At 36.1% G+C, this 20,504-nt stretch overlaps 1 protein-coding gene across 2 annotated transcripts in view; it reads left to right on the forward strand.

The window, feature by feature from the left end:
• Positions 1 to 14,684, forward strand: part of LOC145685996 (inactive pancreatic lipase-related protein 1-like) — a 76,017-nt gene extending 61,333 nt beyond the window's left edge. For both annotated transcript variants that reach the window (XM_081758809.1, XM_081758810.1), the window contains exons 6-7: positions 2,301 to 2,469; positions 14,081 to 14,684. In XM_081758809.1, coding sequence (XP_081614935.1) covers positions 2,301 to 2,469; positions 14,081 to 14,195 — 284 coding nt within the window. In that variant the 3' untranslated portion in view covers positions 14,196 to 14,684. The remainder of the gene's footprint in view (positions 1 to 2,300; positions 2,470 to 14,080) is intronic.
• Positions 14,685 to 20,504: the final 5,820 nt, after the last annotated feature.

The raw sequence follows: 20,504 nt of genomic DNA on the forward strand, positions 1-20,504 counted from the left end.
ACATCAAGACTGTACACTGCCCTCCACCGAAGATCAGGAGTTTACTACCAACTGCAAAAGACTCATTGGGATTAAAGACACCAGGCATCTATAGGATCACCTGTGAATGTAACGCCACTTACATAGGTGAAACGGGAAGGAACATTGAAGACAGAATGAAAGAACACCAGTGACACACCAGACTTAAACAACCTGAAAAATCTGCAATAGCCGAACATTGCATACAATACAATCATACGGCCATGTGGGACCAAATAGAAGTACTAAAGAAAAGCAAACAGTTATGGGACAGGAAAATACATGAATCTCTATTCATCCGTACATACAAGCCATCCATCAACAGAGACGAAGGTTATCATCTACCTGATATCTGGATCCAGCTTCCCAGTACGAAAAGAACCATCAGCCAATCACAGAGCAGTTTCCACCAGCAAAATCAGAGCACGCCATTGTCCAACAGAAACAACCAATAGAAACACAGCGATTCTTAAAGACCACAATATAAATTGTACGACCAGCACACTCCAACACATAGCTCTGAAGATGTTGCCGCTGTATGGTAACGAAAGCTCAGCACAGCAACACTCACTCTGGCAGCAATTCCGAGAACATTGGATTAATAGTAGACGCCAGCAAAGCTTCAAGATCATAAAAACGTTCCTTATTTGGCAAAGAAGAAATCTCTACCATCAAGACAAGTTTCAGTAGCGAAATTTATGGAATTAAAATTCAAATTATTAAAACATCCACCGTATCCACGAGATTTGGCCCCAGGGACTGTTTTATTTCCAAACTTGATAAAATGACTCGGTGGAAAACGATTCGAACGAGGAGGTCATTACTCGAGCAGATGCCTATTTTGAGGACCTTCCGAAAGTCTACATTTTGGACGCCTTAAAAAGTTGAAAAAACGCTGAAAAAAATGAGTCTAGCTGAAAGAAAATTATGTTGAAAAATAAAAAAAACTCTACCCAAAATGATATGTTTTTCATTTTTTTCTCAGCACTTAATGAAAGACCCTCATATGATCCTTTTCTTGAAAACAATTGAATATTGCTTTGCGGACTGAATGAACTTGAGTTCTTAAAATTTCTTAACGTCAGTTATAATTAAAATTCTTTTATCAGAATTTTGCTAATGCCATTAGAATTAAATAAGAACACTGAAAATTTAAACTGGACATTTATTTGTAGCTACCTAGGTAGTTGAAGGAAGAGTTAGTGAAGCTTCTATCATTTGACTCGATTAGCATTTGCGTGTCCGTCCGTCTTTTCCACGATAACTCTTATAAAAATTTATTCAATTTTAACAAAATTCGGTATGTACTTTCTTTTAACATGCGGAAACCTGTTGTTTGGGGTTGCAATCCATCAAGTGTAAGAGTGTAAAAGTGCCCTAGGTTGCAAGGTTGCACATCTTTATTAAAACAATTTTGCATTATAAACTATATTAAAATTTCTCGATTATGACAATACATAATGAGTAATTTGTTCGGGGCATTGAGATCATTCCTACTGCTTCGGATTAAAGTTTGTCAAGAGTGAAATGATGAATTTACCCTGTCCAATTAAAAAAAAGGTCAATGTCAATTTTCGTAATAATAATAATAATAATAATAATAATAATAATAATAATAATAATAATAATAATAATAATAATAATAATAATAATAATTTTGATACAATATTCTATGGTAGTTTGATACAATAATAATTTTAATACAATATGGTAGTTTCTTTGTTACTTCACAATCATCCCGCTGGATTGAGTTTGAAAGTCAGTGAATAAAAAAGGGACTATTCATTCCAGCGATTTTAGAAAAGAAATTTCAGTGTAACTAAAAAATTCAATTTTGACATTATGTGGTGCTGCTGTGAGCTGCTCACAATGTTTCCCTACAGCAGATAATTTACCTTCCTCGTCATCCTTGTCTTGTGAGCCGTTTACTTGCGAATCAAATTGCTTAGAAGTGAGTCAATCGGTATGCTTTATTCGAGGGTATGAAATTCACATGAATATTATGTGTTGGTTTCAGTTTTATTATGCATATGAACATGATTTTAATTTCCGAACTTTTCTACTTCCTTGACAAGCGTGCATCCGTCTGTTTGTTTAAGCAAATACGTATTAATGTTTTACTGCTTTACTTTTTGAGAGAAAAACTTTAAAGAACTGCTTTACAAGTAACTTATCTAATGAGTTTTCAGTATTAAAAAAATAAACTCTAAAAGTTGAAGAACATATAAAAAAAAGCATATTTCATTACTTGATTTGGTTTTTATTTGTTTCGTTTTTTCTAGATTTCTCCAGCTGCGCACATAATCGTGCTCCCAAGTACTATGCTGAATCCATCATAACGGAAGTAGGGTTTTGGGCACATCCTGGTTGCAATTGGTTTTATGACAAATTGTCGTTATGCTCATATGACGAACGAGATTCTATTTTAATGGGAGAATATGTACCTTGGAAGTAAGTGTTAAACGTAACTTGATTTGGGATTTGTGACTGAGGCGATCTGATTTCTTTTGGGATTCTTAGTTTCAGAAACTTGTTAATATTGTCATCTATCCATTTCAAACCAGTTGGTTTTTTAAAGGAAAATATTTAATTTTAGTTAAGTAGCTACTGCTTTAGGACTATTCATACAAGTGTCATAGTTTATACGTCGTTCTTTTTAGACGAAATAGGCTTTAAAATAGTATCATGCGCATGTATCCATAATGTACAAGAAAAGGAAAATATGGGGTAAAGCAGGGATGCTTCCCTCTAGAAAATACCTTCTTAATTTTATTTTTGAGTTTAAAGACCTACAATTATACACCGAGGCTAAGGGAGACGGTGATGATGAGACGGAGGATGATAATGGGAGAAACTAGAGAAAAACCACATACACGGTGTTTGTTTACCACAAATTCTACTTGGCTGGAGCTGGGATCAAACCAGGAACCAGAAATAAATGCTCTATCATTGAGCCACCGCGCTCCTGGAGCGTCCTCAATTACAGATACCTGAGTATAATCTAGCTTTGAAATACTATGGTACAAATGTAATGCATGTGCCAAACTTTCATTCCAACGTTTACAATAGTTACAATGGGAAAAAATTCGCAATACTGTTTGAGAATACCAACTTTAGTATATAAATAAAGAAAATGTAGGATATAAAATAAAACTTTCTTAAGCCAATACTTTTCATTTGAGTATCATGATTCATACACCATTCTCTTTAGACTGGATCAAGCTTTTAAATAGTACCACGTGTATGTGTGAATAAGGTAAAGAAGAGAGATTTGGAATAGGGAAATTTTCTTCCAGAATCTTTTTTTTTTCTTTTTTTTTTTTTGAAAATTGGGCCCGCCCCGGGCTACAGGCACCCACAATATAGTCTACCTTGAAAAATAGTATATATACGTATAGTAAAACGTTGCCAAATGTAAATTTGAAGTACGAATAAACAATACTGAGAACCTTTTCTTCCTTCTAAGCGTAGCTTCGTTTCAATGCCAAGCTGTAAGTGACGTAACCATTCTATATCTTCGAACTCAAAACACGGAAAATGCATTTCGTTATATCTTTATACCTACTAGACATGAGCCAAAAATAATAACTGAAACAAGTATATGATTTTCAGAGAATGATGATATGTGGGCGTGGCATAACATATGTGCCAAAAGTGTTTGAAAAGGTTAATTATGTCCTAAATACACTTTATGAAGATTTTTTTTTTTTTGAAAAATGAAAATGATCAAATGGCATTTAAATATCAATGAATCACTTTCATGTAAAGAATATTAAGAGACATTTCAATTTACACTATGTCAGGACATCCTAACTATGTATAAAACTACATTACCTGAGATAAAATAAAGGGGATACTTCCGGTTGACGTGGAAAGTTGAAATTTGCCATGATTGTAAATCCTTCCGGGACTAACCCACAGAAAAATTGCCAAAAGTGAATTTTATCAGTTTTTAAGGAATCTAAACTGGGATGAAGAAATTTCCATGTTATTTAAATGGATATTTTCTTGGGATACAAAATCTTACCTTTTAGATAGTTGAAATAGGAAAAGGAACTTGAAATTCCGTAGAATTGTGGATTTAAGAGGTGTGAGGCCGTAGGCCGAGCAAACACGGGGTCTGGGAGTGGAGCCGAAGGCTAGTTTACAAGAGAGAGAGAGAGAGAGAGAGATAGGTAGAAAGAGTTAACTACCAATGTTGAAGCTGGAGACAGGAATCGAATTTTGTATCAGTTAAGTGTCTATGTAACTTGAGTTTCTATCACTACGGCATGGCGCGTCCCCTAGTGATCGAGTAGAAGGTCTCTAGATATTGAGGTTAGCTCCAAATATATTGAAGAAGCAATCGTAGACAGATGATAAGAATTGGTTCTATCTTGGGGGTTTGGTGTGAGAAAATCACTTGTTCAGAAATATTTACAAAAGAGCCGGATTAGGACTGATAACTTGACACGATCTCAGCAAAATACATAAAATCGAGATGACATTTGGAACAAATAGTATAAGGTGTCTCTATATGACAAGCACTACCTGTAGCAACGATTATGGGAAAGATATTGTGATATATTATATTTGAAAAAACAAAACAATCAGCATATGATAACGAAGATGTTTTAATAAAGGAGGGTCATTCTGTTGGGGAATAATTGATTGCAGTGTCGAGTAGATTCTCGGTTTTAGAAGGTTCGAAATACACTAGCGTTGAGAATACTTGGTCTAAAATTAGAGATTACATTAAAAATTAAAAAATTAAAACTCGGGATATGGAAATACATAGGAACTCACTATGGTTCGACCAGGAACACATTATACGTACCTCAGAGGAAGGAAAACCTGGAAAAGTGCATTGGCAACAAAAGCCGAACAATAAAATTATCCAAAATTTCATTGATACTACGCAGGAAACTTCCTAAACTTTTAGAGCAAAGAAAAGTGATTTTTTAAAAATCGTGAAACTTTAGGATAATAGTAAAAACAAAACAATTTGATACAAGTTCAAAGGCATTAACGGATTTAAGAAATTCTATCAACCTCGCGCTTCAATAAAAGAGAGTGAGCTGAACAATTCTCAGAATACGTTTGAATAGATGAAAAAAAAATAATTGACAATTTATTAATCACACAGACAAAAGGAAAAAAAAATCGTGGAGAAAATGAAATACATAATGCAGAATCGTATATTCCAGAGCCTAACTGAATAGATATAGAAATTCGAGTGTACACGGAATTTCTACTTAGTTTATTTTAGCTGAGGGGAAAACTTCTGGAACGAGATACACAATCTCATTTTCCTCTTCTGGAACAAGGAAGAATTACGAAAAGAATGAAAAAAAAATCAACCATTGTTCCAATTCACAAGAAATGCCACAAAACTGATTGTAATAATTACACTGGTCGGCAAACTGAAACTTTTTTTCGCTCCCACGAACGAAAATAGGTGATTTCTATAGATTTCGAGCTCCTGAGTTCGAATCCGTAACCAGTTTTTTCTCCAGGACGTACCAGTTTTCAGGGAGGAAGGGAGTGTTTTAATATCCACGCAAAGATGGTATTCTCCACCCATAATAATTTGCACGTTATAATTGAAATATCATTATAAATTATGCAGATAAAATTGCATAAAATGTTAAAGTTTAACTCTTACGTGTCACTTCGTTTTCCTACTCCTCTTGTAATTACTACAGTGTGTCTCGCGTGTCACATTCCAATAAAAGTCTGCCAACATATTCACACTCTATTTACCACTGTAGCGCCTCTCCATGGTAGCTATTTGCTGGTGAAACCTTTCCCCGTGTTCGTCAGAGACCTCCCTCAAGCTGTACATTTCAGGGAAGAAGTCCAGGTGGCAATGCAGGAAGTGTAACTTTAGGGACATATTACATCCCATGTTACGAAATGAAGTAATTAACCTGCCCACAATGTCTTTGTAATCAGGTGACTTATGATTCCCTAGAAAGTAACTGGACACTTCTCGAAAGACCTCCCAAGCCTCACTTTCCACTTCATTAAGCTTAGAAGAAAATGTAGTATCGTTAAAAACGTCTCTGATTTGAGGTCCCGTAAAAACACCTTCTTTCACCTTGGCCTCGCTGAGTCTTGGGAATAGTTTCTGAGATGATTAAATGCTTCACCATCTCGGTTCAGGGCCTTGACGAAGACCTTCATGAGCCTTAATTTAATATGAAGGGGTGGTAAGAATATTTTCTCCGGATTCACAAGACGTTCATTAGCCACGTTCATCTCCCCTGGGACCAGTTGCTTCCTTGGCGGCCATTTTGTGATGGTGTACTGATATTTGGTTCGACTATCCCAATGACACAAGAAGCAGCAGTCCCTTGTGTAACTTCCTTGTAAACCGGTGAGAATGGCAATAACCTTAAGGTCAGCGCATACAGACCACTGGAAGTGTTCGTACTTTATTTTCTGCAATAGGTTTCGCATGTTCTTGTATGTTTCTTCCATATGTACAGCATGAGCAATAGGGATGGCTGGATTTTGATTGCCATTGTGTACTAACACTGCCTTGAGACTTATCCTAGAAGAATCTACAAATAGCTTCCAATCTTCAGTGTTGTAGTCCAACTTCAATTGTCCCATAAGCGATGGAATGTCACTGCAATTCACCAAATCACCATCCTTTGTAAAATTAGGAACTAGGCTCACCTCTCCTTTACTATACATCGATATATTCACATCTTGGTTTAGTAGATTCCATTGTTGAAGTCGTGATTAAGCAACAGGGCCTTAGACATGGGAAGGTTTAAGTCTCTGATCAGATCATTCAGCTCTTCCTGACTTATCACATGTGGTTCATTAGTGTCAGGCACTGGAACGTAATTGGGATCTGCCTGTGTACTCGAAGCTTGTGCAACATCCTCACAAGCTGCAGGTTCTTCATCGGATGAAACACTGCACAGGGTGTATGAGTCTGGTGGTATGGGTACAGGCAGATAAACATCATGTTTCATAGGTCTCCTTGCGGAATCCAAGTTAGGATACTGTATTTTATGCTTCATGTTTTTTTGAGAAAACTTTTATATTAGTCAGGCAGAAGTAACAGTATGAAACATGATCACGGGGCTCGCGCCAAACCATAGGTACGGCGAACGGCATCGATTTATGTGTACCTTTCAACCATCCTGTGAGAGTACGCGCACACGAGTTACAATTTTTTTTCGGAGCCCAAACACGATCCTGGTCGCCGATTTTACACCCGAAGTACAGATGGTAGGTTGTCTTCAGGAACGGTGACAATGGCCTACTTTGTCCCTTGAAAATCACTTTCCCATATATGTAGCAGAATGAATCTGTCGAATTGTTGCAAGTTCTCGGCATGTTCGTTTAACACAAACGTCAATATTTCACGCAGAAATATTTTTCACCTACGGTATACACAGACACAGCGTAACACCACCTTCTAACACGAAGATCAATTGGAACCTGAAATATTTGTTTCACGTGACAACGTGGTGTATGTCTTGGCGCCTTTTTCAACAGTCTGTCTGTCGTCTATACAAAAGGGAGGCGACGAATGATCGCAAGCTGATTAGGAAACATTTCTTCGTCAATAACGCCTAGATTTTATGTCCCTTTCACATTATCCGGCGATTTGCCGGACGAGGTAGAAAGACATTGCAAGCAATGAAGCTCTTCACATATGTGCGGCGGTCGCCGGACATTCATCCGGCGAGCAAAAACAGCCGGATCTCCCTGCTAGAATCCGGCGCGGCAAATCGCCGTGTATACCCAAGTGGGACATTACAAGCAATGAAGCTCTTCACATATACGCGGCAAACTACCGGATGGGTGTTGGGGGAGGAAGCAAGTGTTGCCAGGAAAGAGCAGAAAGTGGCTGCTATAATATGGGAGCGTGTGGTTTTGTGTGTCATGTGGAGTGTGCTTGTGGTTATGTTCTAGCCCAGTACATCTGGAGTAATTAACCAAACCTGTATATACAATATATGGGGAAAGATGACATGTAAAATTAATTGAAAAAGACCAATACTACCGAAGTGTCGAAAGCAATATAAATTATTATTTTTCCATGTAATAGAAGATTGGGAGATGTCCGTGTAGCACTGGACAAATGACCTTCTATAAATTTGTGGGGACCCAAAATTGAAATATACACTATCAAATATTTCAGCAATACAGTCTTTTGCTATATATTTATGTACTATTTTGCTACGCAAAGCAAGAGAGAATTCATGATGAAGATTTGATAAATATACCGTACTTTATATATTTTATAATTATCTGGCTATAATTTCTTGAATAGTCCTCTGAATTCAGAGACTAGAGCAGTGCTTTAAAGAGACTTGAGTCAATAGTCGGAACGCTTAAAACAAAAGAATAAACCCGAAATAGTATAATAATAATAATAATAATAATAATAATAATAATAATAATAATAATAATAATAATAATAATAATAATAATCTAATATAAATAAAATAAAGAGTTTATGTGTCTATCTGTCTGTCTTTGTGCGGCCTAGGGACCATACGAGTGGACCGAAAGTTACCAAAATCTGGTCACGGGTACCTTGGTCCAGGCTCCAGATCAAACCGATGCGTTTTTTTCAAAATTCGAACCAGGAGGTCTCAGGGGGGCGTTTACCAGGACATGTAAAAGTAGTAGAAAATGACCGATATTAGTGTCAAATCCATAGTTTTCGCGGTCGCTGAGATCAATGGTAACACTACCATTAGTGATGACTTCACCCTCCATTTGTATGCGGGCCGGGGATCACCAGAGGGGGGGGGAAGGAATTTCGAGAGATGTAAAAATAATCGCAAATGACCGATATTAATGTCAAATCCATAGCTTTCGGGGTCACTGAGATCAATGGTGAAACTCAAGATAGCGTTTACTTTCACATTTAGTCCCCATCAGCTAAGGAACTTGGGCCAGGAGATCACCGAGACATGTAAAAAATAATCCACAATGGCCAATATTAGTGTGAAATTCACAGTTTTCGCGGTCTGAGATAAATGGTGATATTTTTATTAGCGATTCAGCCACCATTGTATGCGGACCGGGAGTCACCGGGCTGGAGAATTGCGAGACATGTAAAAATAATCGAAAATGACCAATATTAGTGTCAAATCAATAGTTTTCGCTGTCGCTAAGATGAATGGTGATTCTCCCAAGGCGTTGACTTCCAAATACAGCCCCCGTCGACTGGGAACCAGAGGCGTTGTTTTTTCAAAATTGGAACCAGAGGATCACAGAGGCGTTTACTTTCTATGTAAAAGTAGTAGAAAATGACAGATGTTAGTGTCACATTCATAGTTTTTGAGGTATCGGCTGAAGACTAGAGGCGATTTTTTCACAATTCGAACCAAGGGTGTCTCAGGGGACGTTTACCGGGACATGTAAAAGTAGTAGAAAATGACCAATATTTGTGTCGAATTCATATTTATCGAGGTCGCTCAGATGTATATTGATACTCCCGATAGTGTTTACGTTCAAATTCAGCCTCCATCGGCCTTCCCAATGAAAACACGTACGTTGTTGGATATATATATATATATATATATATATATATATATATATATATATATATATACACAAAATGTCTCTAAGTTTAGAAATGTTTTTTAATTCTTCTCTCATTGTGCAGTTTGTTTACATTGATATTTTATCTGACCCGTGCGAAGAACGGGCATAACAGCTAGTAATAACAATAATAATGCCTACAGACCAGTCTTGGGGTCAGTGGCTGAATGTTGGCTTGAGATTCTCGGATAGACTTCAACGGTTGACTATCCCGAGAGGACTTTAGCCTGGTTTTCTCAGTCACAACAGTTGAATACCGGAACGGTATTTTAAATATCTAGGACCGGGCCGCTATTTTGCCCAAGTTTATCAATTGTGGAAACAGTATAGAAAAATGTCTTCCAAAATACCGCTTCTCTAATAAAAAGTGCACATATGACATGTTCTCTCATTCGGTAACAAACTGGCCCGTATCCACGGGGGGCTAGGGGCGCCAGGCCCCCTAAACTTTGGCTGGCCCCCTAAAAGTTTCACGGTAGGCTTGCAAATGAACTATAACATGGTGATGAAGTATACTATGATTGGGTCGCCCCCCCTAACTTCTACCGGGCTCCCTCTAAAGTTTTGGGCTGGCTACGGGCCTGGTAACAAAGCAAATAAAATGCATATTATTTTGCATTTGTCCACCGCAATCACGTTAACAAAACTAATGAATGACAATAGTTGAGGTTGAAACTCGAATCAACAGAGATTTTTTCCTCCTTTTCTACTCCGAAAATTGCATAACAACCATGCTCATATATATACTTGGGTACAACAGAATAATGTTAAAGAAAAAACTCTGAAATATGCTGTAGCCCCCCCCAGATACTACGCTGCTGTAGAAGGTGGCGTCGTGTGACATGTCCTTATGAAGTGCTCCGCAGTGTTGCCAATTTGGGGTAAAAGTCGCTAAATCTAGGGGATTCGACTTCCACGATAGCGACAAAAAATAATTTTTCCGATAAGCGACTTTTTTGGTGACTTTTGAATACCAATTTGGCGCTTACTTACAAATGTAGCTACTTCTACTTTTGTGCTGCGAATAACTTGTCGTTCTGTATTAGATCGAATCAGTTGTTGTTTTCCTTTTGTTTATTTGAATCACCGCAATTGTTGATTAGCTGGGATCCTGCTGGGATTGCTATTATATTTTGCCCTCTAACGGTGACCAACTCCAACCTTTAATGTCCTTTAGTTTCCAGAACTTCCATTTAGAGGCACAGTTAATACATTACCTGTGAGGTTGAATACAGTTCCTAAATTTTGAATTCTGCCTCTGCAGCCGGGTCCGTACGCGATCCAACAACTCATCAAAAGATGCGATAGACATACGAAAGTAATTAAAGAATTTTCCTTCGTTTTCTCTTAATTGTGGAAACAGTATAGAAAAATCTCCTTCAAGATACCGCTTCTCTAAAAAAGGGTGAACTCATATGTGTCTCTGACGTTTTTGTTTTCTGCCTGTGTCTTAACAAGGCGAGTAGAAAACACATTTTGCGTCTGTCCATTACAACCACCACAACACGACAAGAGTCACTGAGTTTTGTTTCTTCAGTTGCACAGCAACCCTGCTCGCATATTTTCATCCACGGCAAAACGCCGGATAATATGAAAGGGGCCGAAACCGGATCCGGCAAACAATGTGAAAGAGGCCTTAGTGTATGCAGTTTGGAACGACAATAAATCTTTCCAACCCAAGGGGAGGGGTACGTTTCCGGGGGTCGTGAGCTAGAGAAAAGAATGTTCCTGGGATATAGTCTAGTAACAGTTCTTGGATTAAGATAAAAATTCAGAATTATGCACTCCAAACACGGAAAACACATATTAAATACGAAAAATAGATTTTTCTGTCAATTATGGAAATAGACATCCGTCAAAAATAGAAAAACCTTACGTGCTGGAACTTTCTCGATGAGATATTCGTAATCAGCTTCCCGAAATCTATCCGGTACACCCTTTCACCCTCGTACAAATTCAGAATTATGCACTCCAAGCACGGAAAACACATATTAAATACGAAAAATACTATTTTCTGTCAATTATGGAAACTGCACCCCGCCAAAAAAAGCCTTACGTGCTGGAAGTTTCTCGATGAAATATTCGTAATTAGCGTCTCGAAATCTATCCGGTACACCCTTCACCCTAGTGGGAGGATTTTTCTGCCGACCAGTGCTATTGATGCTTCACTCTTTAGTCAACATCCTATAAAATCCTCTCATACGTTCTGCTAGTAAGATTGATTCCCATATGCAGATAAAAGATAAATATTGAAGATTATCTGGGTGAAATCCATCAACAACCGACCAGATATTTACAATTTTCCAAGTACTCAATAGCAACTATTTATTGATTTCAGAAAAGCCTATGACTCGATTAGAAGGGAAACAATGTGCAGCCTTTCCAAGTTAGGTTAATGAAGGTGAGTTTAAATGAAATTCAAAGTAAATTATGAATATTTGTCCACGAGCTTTCATGTTAAGAATGGCCTGAAAGGGGGAGATACGTTGTCACCATTATTATTCATCTTTGTTCTCAAATACACTATAAAGAAAATTGAGGACAGTAACCAGGGCTAGAGCTGAATGATATTCATGAGCTTAAGACTTACGTTGATGATATGAGATGGCATGAGAACGATAAAAAGAAATACAAAGTCTTTTATTAAACAACTACAGAGATGTAGGGAAGACTAAACACGTGGAAATTTGCCGTCACCGCAAAATATAAATTCGTTAAAATACGAAGTACTGACAGTAGGAACTTTAAAATACCTAGGATCAACATTAACAGACCAAAATCATATCCACGAAAAAAATAAATTTTGGCTCACAGCAGGTAATTCGTGTTATTATTCAGTTCAAACTTTCTTGTCTTCGGAAATTCTATCGAAGAATTTGAAATTTAAAATACATAAAACAATAATTATGATTGTTGTACTGGATGGTTGGAATCATGGTTGCTTACTTTGAGGGAAGGACGCAGACTGAAAGTATTTGAGAATAAAATCCTGAGACGAATATTCGAATCCAAGAGGAATAGGGATGGGGAATGACGAAAATTTCATAACGAGAAACTCCATAATTTATACCATTATTTAACAATGTTAGGGTCATTAAGTCTAGGAAGCTCAGGTGGGTAGGTTATGTAGCCAGAATGGAAGAAAGTAGGAACACCTTCAAAGTATTAACCGAAAAAGATCATTAGAAAGTCCTAGGCGCGGACGAGAGAATAATATTAAAATAGATCTCGCAGAGATAGGAATACAAAGGAAAACTTAATCCCGTTGGCTAAAATCAGAAATTAATGGAGAGCTTTTATGAATGCGACATTGAACCTCCTGGTTCCATGAGCCATACAGTTAATAATCAGTATAATATTACCATTGTCAGTGATATGCAAGCTAAACAATGATAATTGCTCTATTATACTGATATATACTGGTAGTTAACTGTTTAAATTAACTGCATTTTGGTTCTGACCCTCCGTCTTGTGATTAGTATTTGTGCACCACTAGTTGTAATCAATTAAAAACTTAAAAACGTGAAGAGTAGCTACCGTTATGGACAGGACATATAAAGCTCAAGGGCTAGGCAGATTATAGATATGTATTAGATATTAGATATGTAATATGCTGCGAATAAATGTGCGAGATTGCAATTTATTATAAATAAATACACTACAGAATAGAAGGCAAACTTCTTTGAACTTAGAAACAAAGATAGAATATCAATTGGGTTGGTTCACCTTATATTCTTTCCTACTCTTAAATGAATTACTTATTGAAATTAACTTTATAACGAATGAGTTCTTATTTATGGAAATTCAATATAAAAAATACGATTAAAATAAAAATCTTTACTACATAAATAGTAGTCAATACTTCTTTTAAAGACGAAAATTAATTAAGGTTATTGTTGGTAGTAGGGATTGATATTGGATAAGAACAATAGCATATGTTTTCTGTATGTCAAATGATGAGGTGAGCGCAACAGTGGTCTAACCAACATTTTTAAAAATGGAGAAAATCAAGTTGAACTTAAAATCATGTGTTTTTTTTAGAATACATATGTATGTAAAATGTATGACAGATTCAACCTCTTGTGGTTGCTTTTGGTATATTTTACAAAAAGCACATGTTTTTAGCTTTAACTTGATTTTTCTCTATTTAAAAAATTTGAGTTAGACCACTGTTGCGCTCACCCGCTCAAATGGAAGCGACTTGAATATGAAATGTAGATTTTACGTGATACTGTATCTTACAGAAAGTTTCTTATCCTGACAAGGTCGGTGTGTGTTTTTTTCTCTCTGTAGGACAAAGTACTAGAGTTTGTTATTGATTGCCTGTCAGCTTTGGTCGAATGAATAGCCTTAAGTTTATTGGTAAAAGTGTCTTAATTTTAAAGGGCGTACACTAGTATTATTTCTTTTATGTTTTACATTCAAAGTTTAGTTATGAGGCTTATCCAGACAAGTAAAAAATCAATTAATCATAAAGTGTTCTTTAAAATTGTAATTGCAGTGCAACTGGACAATACTTCTTGGACACTAACGATAAACCTCCGTATGCGAAGGGACGAGATGACTCCAAGTCTCCAGATGATGATAATTGGTGGTGGTCTTGGTGGTTTTGGTGACATTTATTGATGAAGTCATACATTTTTCAATATATAAATTTTCTGTTCACAAAACAGTTGGCGAAATACAGAGTCAGTTCGATAATACAGCGTTGACTCAAAGTAAGTCACAATGAAACTCGGGTAAATAATATTTTGCTTAACTATCAGATTTTTAATATATCACAACTGGTTTTGTGAATATATATGATAAACTTTTAATCAAGTAATCAATACAGGCAGAGAGATTTAATAATTAATCTATATTGACTTGATAATAAGATACAAAACAACGAAACATTGAAAGAAGATTATAAAAGAGTGTTGCATGCATGTATGTTTTAATGTTTTACTTAACTACATGTGTGCATAAATGTGCGAAATCCACAAGCAAGAAAACAGAACATTTATGCTAATTAATAAAAAAATATTCTATCGTGCTAAGGGCAGTACCTAAAAACTGTATATAAAATTGTTCTTCATGTCTTTTAATACAATAAATATTTTGCCGAAGCAAGTATTTTAATTTTTTATAATTCTCACTATATAAAGATTGTATGTACCTTGTTAGCAAAAATAAACTAACGGTCAAATTTTGAAAATCCAGGTAAATATAACGGTAGGCTTCTGATGTTCATTAGAACGTTATGCAAAGCCGATGAAAAAAAGACACCAACAACATTTTTTAAAACTTTTTTTTTTAATTTAGCTGTAGGCAACAGTGCTGTTGGACATCAAATTTGATATTATTTAGTGTTCTGAAGATAGCGAAACTATAGCTTAGTTTTTTTTATGTAATATGGTTCAAATATTAAACTGCTCCATTTAATTATAACATAGAGAATATCTTACTAAATTATAACATAGAGAATATCTTACTAATTAGAAGGTTACGGTACCCAAATACAGAAGGGTATTTCATATTTGAAGGGTACTGGGCAAAAGCAAATTTTTGTTTTGCTGGAAATCAAGCAGTTTATCTCCAAAGACTAGTTGCTTAGCCTATCTTAAAAGAATAGTAGTTTGCTATGCACTACACAGAGATTGTCCTCGATTAGGAGATCTTCTCAGCTTATTCTAACACATTTCTGGTCTAGTAACTTCTGTGTGTCAGTATCAATCCATCGGTGACCCAAATCGTTTTCTAGGATGATAAACTCTCTTAAATCTGTTATAGAGTTATGGTTTCATATGCAACAGACTCTATCATAGGGAGCACAATTTTCCAGTGTGTATTGTCAAGAGTTAAATATGCAGGTGTGATAAACAGCAACCTTACTAGTGGCCGTGAGGTCTGCGTGTGTCCAGGGCCGGATTTCTCAATAGGCCCGGTAGGCCCGGGCCTATGGGCGCAAGCTCTCAGGGGGCGCACGGCCAAGAGAAAAAATATCTAGAAATAAAAATAAATAGCCATAATTTAACATATTTTTTGAATTGATTTTAAAAAATCAGGCTAATTAACCATTCTGAAGTTCATTGGAACAAATAATTGTTGGTAAAGTACACCAATCTTTTGTTAATACATTAACGGTATTTTGTCAAGCTCAGAACCAAGTAAATTCCTCAAAAAACTTGCAATGATAAAATTGCATCGTGGAGTGGTGTTTAAGCAATTAATATATAGGCCTGATAAAATTTTTAAATAAAGGTTTTTAGGAAAGTAACTTTAACCAGACTAGGGGGCGGAAATAATTATTGAGCCTAGGGGCGCCAAAATGCTAAATCCGGCCCTGCGTGTGTCACATTTCAGCGAACAATACCTGATCGTGAAGGAACGATGAGCATTGCTTTTTTTCCAGTGGCCTGTAGAATTGCCCATCGAACTGGCATGTGATGTTCCTCTTCGGCACCTTACTTGTCACTGTTTCCCAACACACAGTATTGGCGTCTTACTCGTATACAAGAAATTTTTCAAGCGATTTCTCTGTAACATATCCAACTTGTGTTTAATTCAGTGCCACGACATTAAAGAAGCTCTGTTTCAGCACGTGGAGGTTTCGCTCCATACTGACTTATCAAGTTTATAGGTGGTGTACAGTCCTGAAATTTCAATAATTTCTGTATAGTCATGCAACGGCGCACCCACGGGGATCCAACGGGTCCGGACCTCCCAAAATTTCCTAACTCAAAATACATTTGTACAGTTTCTTAATATAAAAACACTTGTTTAACAGGGGAATGATGATTGATGTAGCATGAACATTTGATTTTACACCTAATCTGTATTCTTTCTCTTACAAAAAGAAACTAGTTCTATGTTTTTTTCTGTAAATACCGGTAGAAGTATTTTACAATTGTTACAACTATTATTTGGTACAAAATAATTCGCGTTCAATACTACATATGATGGTGCCTTGTAATATTGGACCTCCCCCCAACAAAAAATCTGGATGCACGCCTGTAGTCATATAATGAATATCTAGGCATGGGTAGAGTTAGGAATTGCCTCTTGGTCGGTCTCGCAAATTTTGTCAAGTCTTGGTATGTGGCCCTATTATAGGTGGCATGTTTGTTTTTGTCTAAAAGTTGGGGGCAATATTCCCCGTGCTCCCCATAGCTCCGTCCATGTATGTAGCGTAAATTTTATTTTACTCAGCATCTTTCTTGGTGTTTGCAATGTTTACGAATAACAATGCAAAAAGCTTCTAATTTATACTAGATTAGTCTGAAAATAAGCTTACTTTTAAATTGAAGAAATTTTATTGGTTTAACGCCCCACGACAACGCACCAAATTAAGAGAAACGGTAATGATGATGAATGAAATGATAGAATGAAGAAAATGGGTGGAAACGGAAGAGCACCAAGAAAACTCACTCACACGATGTTTATTCATTACAAAGTGCACTTGACATTAGCTGGGATCGAACCAGGGACGTCAAAGGCCAAAGATAAGCGCATTTACGAAATTAAAAGAGAGAAGGAAAAAAAATTGACAAATATTGCATGTCATATAGGTTTTAGGTCTAATCATTAGTAATCACAAGATAAGTTCGTGGAGCTTTAACAAGTATGCAGATAGGCATGTCATAACACAGTAACAAGATAGTCTACTATCTTATTCGCACGTGGAAGTGACCCACTTTGGTTGGAAATTGGTCATTTGTTAAACTCTTGGATCATTTTTCATTATTGTTATTCCAATTGATATTTAACAACGCTTCTTTCGAAATAAACAACAAACTTCCATCACACAGAGGGACAGAAAAAAAATATTTTCAGTTTTGCAGTAGGTGATAATGTATGAAGTAGATGGAAAGAGAAGAAAACATGAAATGTAAGAAGTAAAAATATAATCGTAGTCCATAAGGAAGTACCTTTCACAGTTATCTTTGACAATTGTCATATTTGAAAAGATAGTCGAGTCTTTTTATGTTATGCTCTTTTCACACAATAAGTCTGCTGCTGTCAGTACCATTTAGATATGGCCATTTTCATACTTATCAATTAGCTGAAGTGTTCTGCTACCTGACTCGAACTAATCGGAAAGTTAAGATTGAGTTTTATTTTAAGTAAAGGTTGTGTCAAACATCATGATAACAAGTGTATCAAAACTATTACATATCGTCACCTGAGATTCAACACGGCGTATCTCCAATTTTGGTGAATTTGAGTTTTTGATACTATTAGAATCAGTATAGGATGGCGCACAATCTGGTTAAGTAGTACACATAATCACGACAAATGTCTCTGTTATTCCCTTAAAAGTAATAATGCGTATAATGAGGCTAAAGCTAGTTTTCAAAAGTTTTTTTTTGTCTCTCCTGTAGAATTGGTGAAGTGTTATTTACGCGGCATTGAATCTCAGGCGACGATATGCATTTTGTGATCAAATATATGAAAAGTTTTGCCTCCGTGATATGTATTAACAACCTCACTGCATCAGTGCCTGAATTAATGGGGATGAAAGTTGCTTAAATGTGATGCAGTAAAGCTGCTTCTGTCCACTATCCGGAATGGACAGGAATAAACCATAATTTAGCGAGAGGTTATAATAAATGAGTGAAATCAAATATCTTTAAATAACAACTATATTCTGATTAAATAATTTAAGTGTGATATGTGATGTTTATGCGTTTGACTATGACATGACATTCTCAGTCGCAGAACCTACAAACTTCTGAGAATTTAACATAGGCCACAACACAGCCGATGACATACCTGGTAAGCCTGTTGTTAGAACCATGGGCGATGATTGAACTGGATACTTGATGTCTGGTGTCCAGCTGTCCACCGACAACTGGATGTCGTTTGGTCTCGAACCTGCGACCGAGGTTTCACGCACCTCGTTCAGCTTCTTCTTCAGATGTTCACGCTTCAATCGCTCTATCCAAACTTCCCTCCTTAATGCAACAAAGAATAGCTTTTTATTCCATCTTCCAGACGATGGAATGTGTCCCCTCAACTTTTGGGATGACGTCAAAATGTCATAGCTGTTAGAAACTTTCGTTTCTCCATTGTTGTGCCATGTCCAAAATTCTCAGACAGTTTATTTCTGCTAATCTGCATATTATGTCATATCCGAAATTATGTATTCTGTGAACAAAGCTGAATACACAAATATTTTACAACATAGAGCTTACACGCTCTTTTCTTAAATTCTGTCTTTTCATCATAATGTACACATTATGTCTAGACGACATATAAACAATAACAAACATCATGCGTAATTTCTTATTACATGACAATGTTTACTTTTTCTCATTCCTGATTAAATACAACATAACTTTATTTTATTAAGATTTCGAATCAGATTAACTTTTAAAACAATAACAATAAAATGATACTAAAAATTGATAAATTATCGGATCTATCCACAGTATTTATATTTACTACATGGCATATTATGCTTAAATTGATGCTTAACAAAAATATTAAAAGTTAGCTTATTTACTAAATAGAAGAAAATGAAATGAAATTTTTCGTTTTAACGTCCCACGATTATGCTCTTTAAGTTAAGGAAGACGATGATTAAGGCAAGCAAATGATGATAGAAAAATCAATGAAATGGTAATGTGAGAGGAAACGGGAGTACACCAAGAAAACCCACGGACACGGTGTTGTCTACCAATTATTAAACAGAGGGAAAATCATAGTAGCAACTGTTAGAAGATGAGTTGGGCACAAAGTGTTTATAAATGTATTACGTGCTGTTACCAAGAAAAATGAAAAGTAACCTCTGCAAATAAGATATAGATATAAGATAGTTTGTTCATAAATGCTTATGATTTAAAGATAATGGACAGATTATGAAGATATGAAGAGGTACTGATTAAAATTAAGATATATGATACGAATGTGAGTTCAATGAAGGTTATAGATGTGCTAGAATTATAAGATAGATACAGCGAAGATTAAGAATAAAGAGATACACAAACATTTGACTATTTATGTTATATTTAAGCACATTAATTTGGCACAGACCAAATTTAGACCATCACCCAAGTCTTCATTCATTGTCTCTCTTTTTTATAATATGAGTATTTTTTTTTATAGCAACTTACATAGTAGTACATACGTGACTGGATAGAATTTTCTTCACCAATAACAGTGAAATTGCAGCCGCTCAGTCCAAAACTATAAATGAGGCACAGCTTTCTGTTATATACATATATATTTCAAACTGCTCTCCAGCTATTTAATATGAGCGGTCTTATTGTCAGTGACCTCCCCCCATACAAGATACTCTTTATTGATTCTTTCGAATGCAACAGGACTGCTTCATTTATTCGAGTTACTCATCAAATTAGTTCACATTTTCGTGCTACTTTTGGGAACGAATTGCAACATTAGAAGACAAACAATCCTATTTTGAAAATATATAGTAATTAATTGACGCATATATGCACCAAATTATCACTAGGTAATCCTATTTGTTGCTCAGACTACAGATACAATACCGTACTCATATTGGTATCTTCAGCTAGTTTTCTTATGGTTATGTGGCGATTCTGTAAGATATCGACTTTCACATGCCCAATGATATCTTCATCAATGACGGACTGTGGTCGTTTTTACAGAAATCCGACCACACCTGAACTGACGATGCCTCACAAGAACATATGGTGATGATTCCTTTCCATAAGTGTCTTTCATCTTCTCAAATGATTCTTGTGCTGTGACGCTTCTCAAGTAAAGAAACTTGATCCCATCCTGTCGGGATTTAATTGCATCCATATTTACACTTTTGTTGAGTTTAGTGCCTGTAACACAGAAAATTTTTCTTGTTCCTGTTAAAATTGTTCCTTATTCCTTTCCTGGCTTTTATTTCACGTTCTCATTTTATATCATCACTAATAATACTGCCCAGGAATCGAAAACTAGTCATTGAG

Source organism: Thermobia domestica, chromosome 5, assembly GCF_964235325.1.
Source record: "Thermobia domestica chromosome 5, izTheDome1.hap1.1, whole genome shotgun sequence".
Classification (NCBI taxonomy): Eukaryota; Metazoa; Arthropoda; class Insecta; order Zygentoma; family Lepismatidae; genus Thermobia; species Thermobia domestica.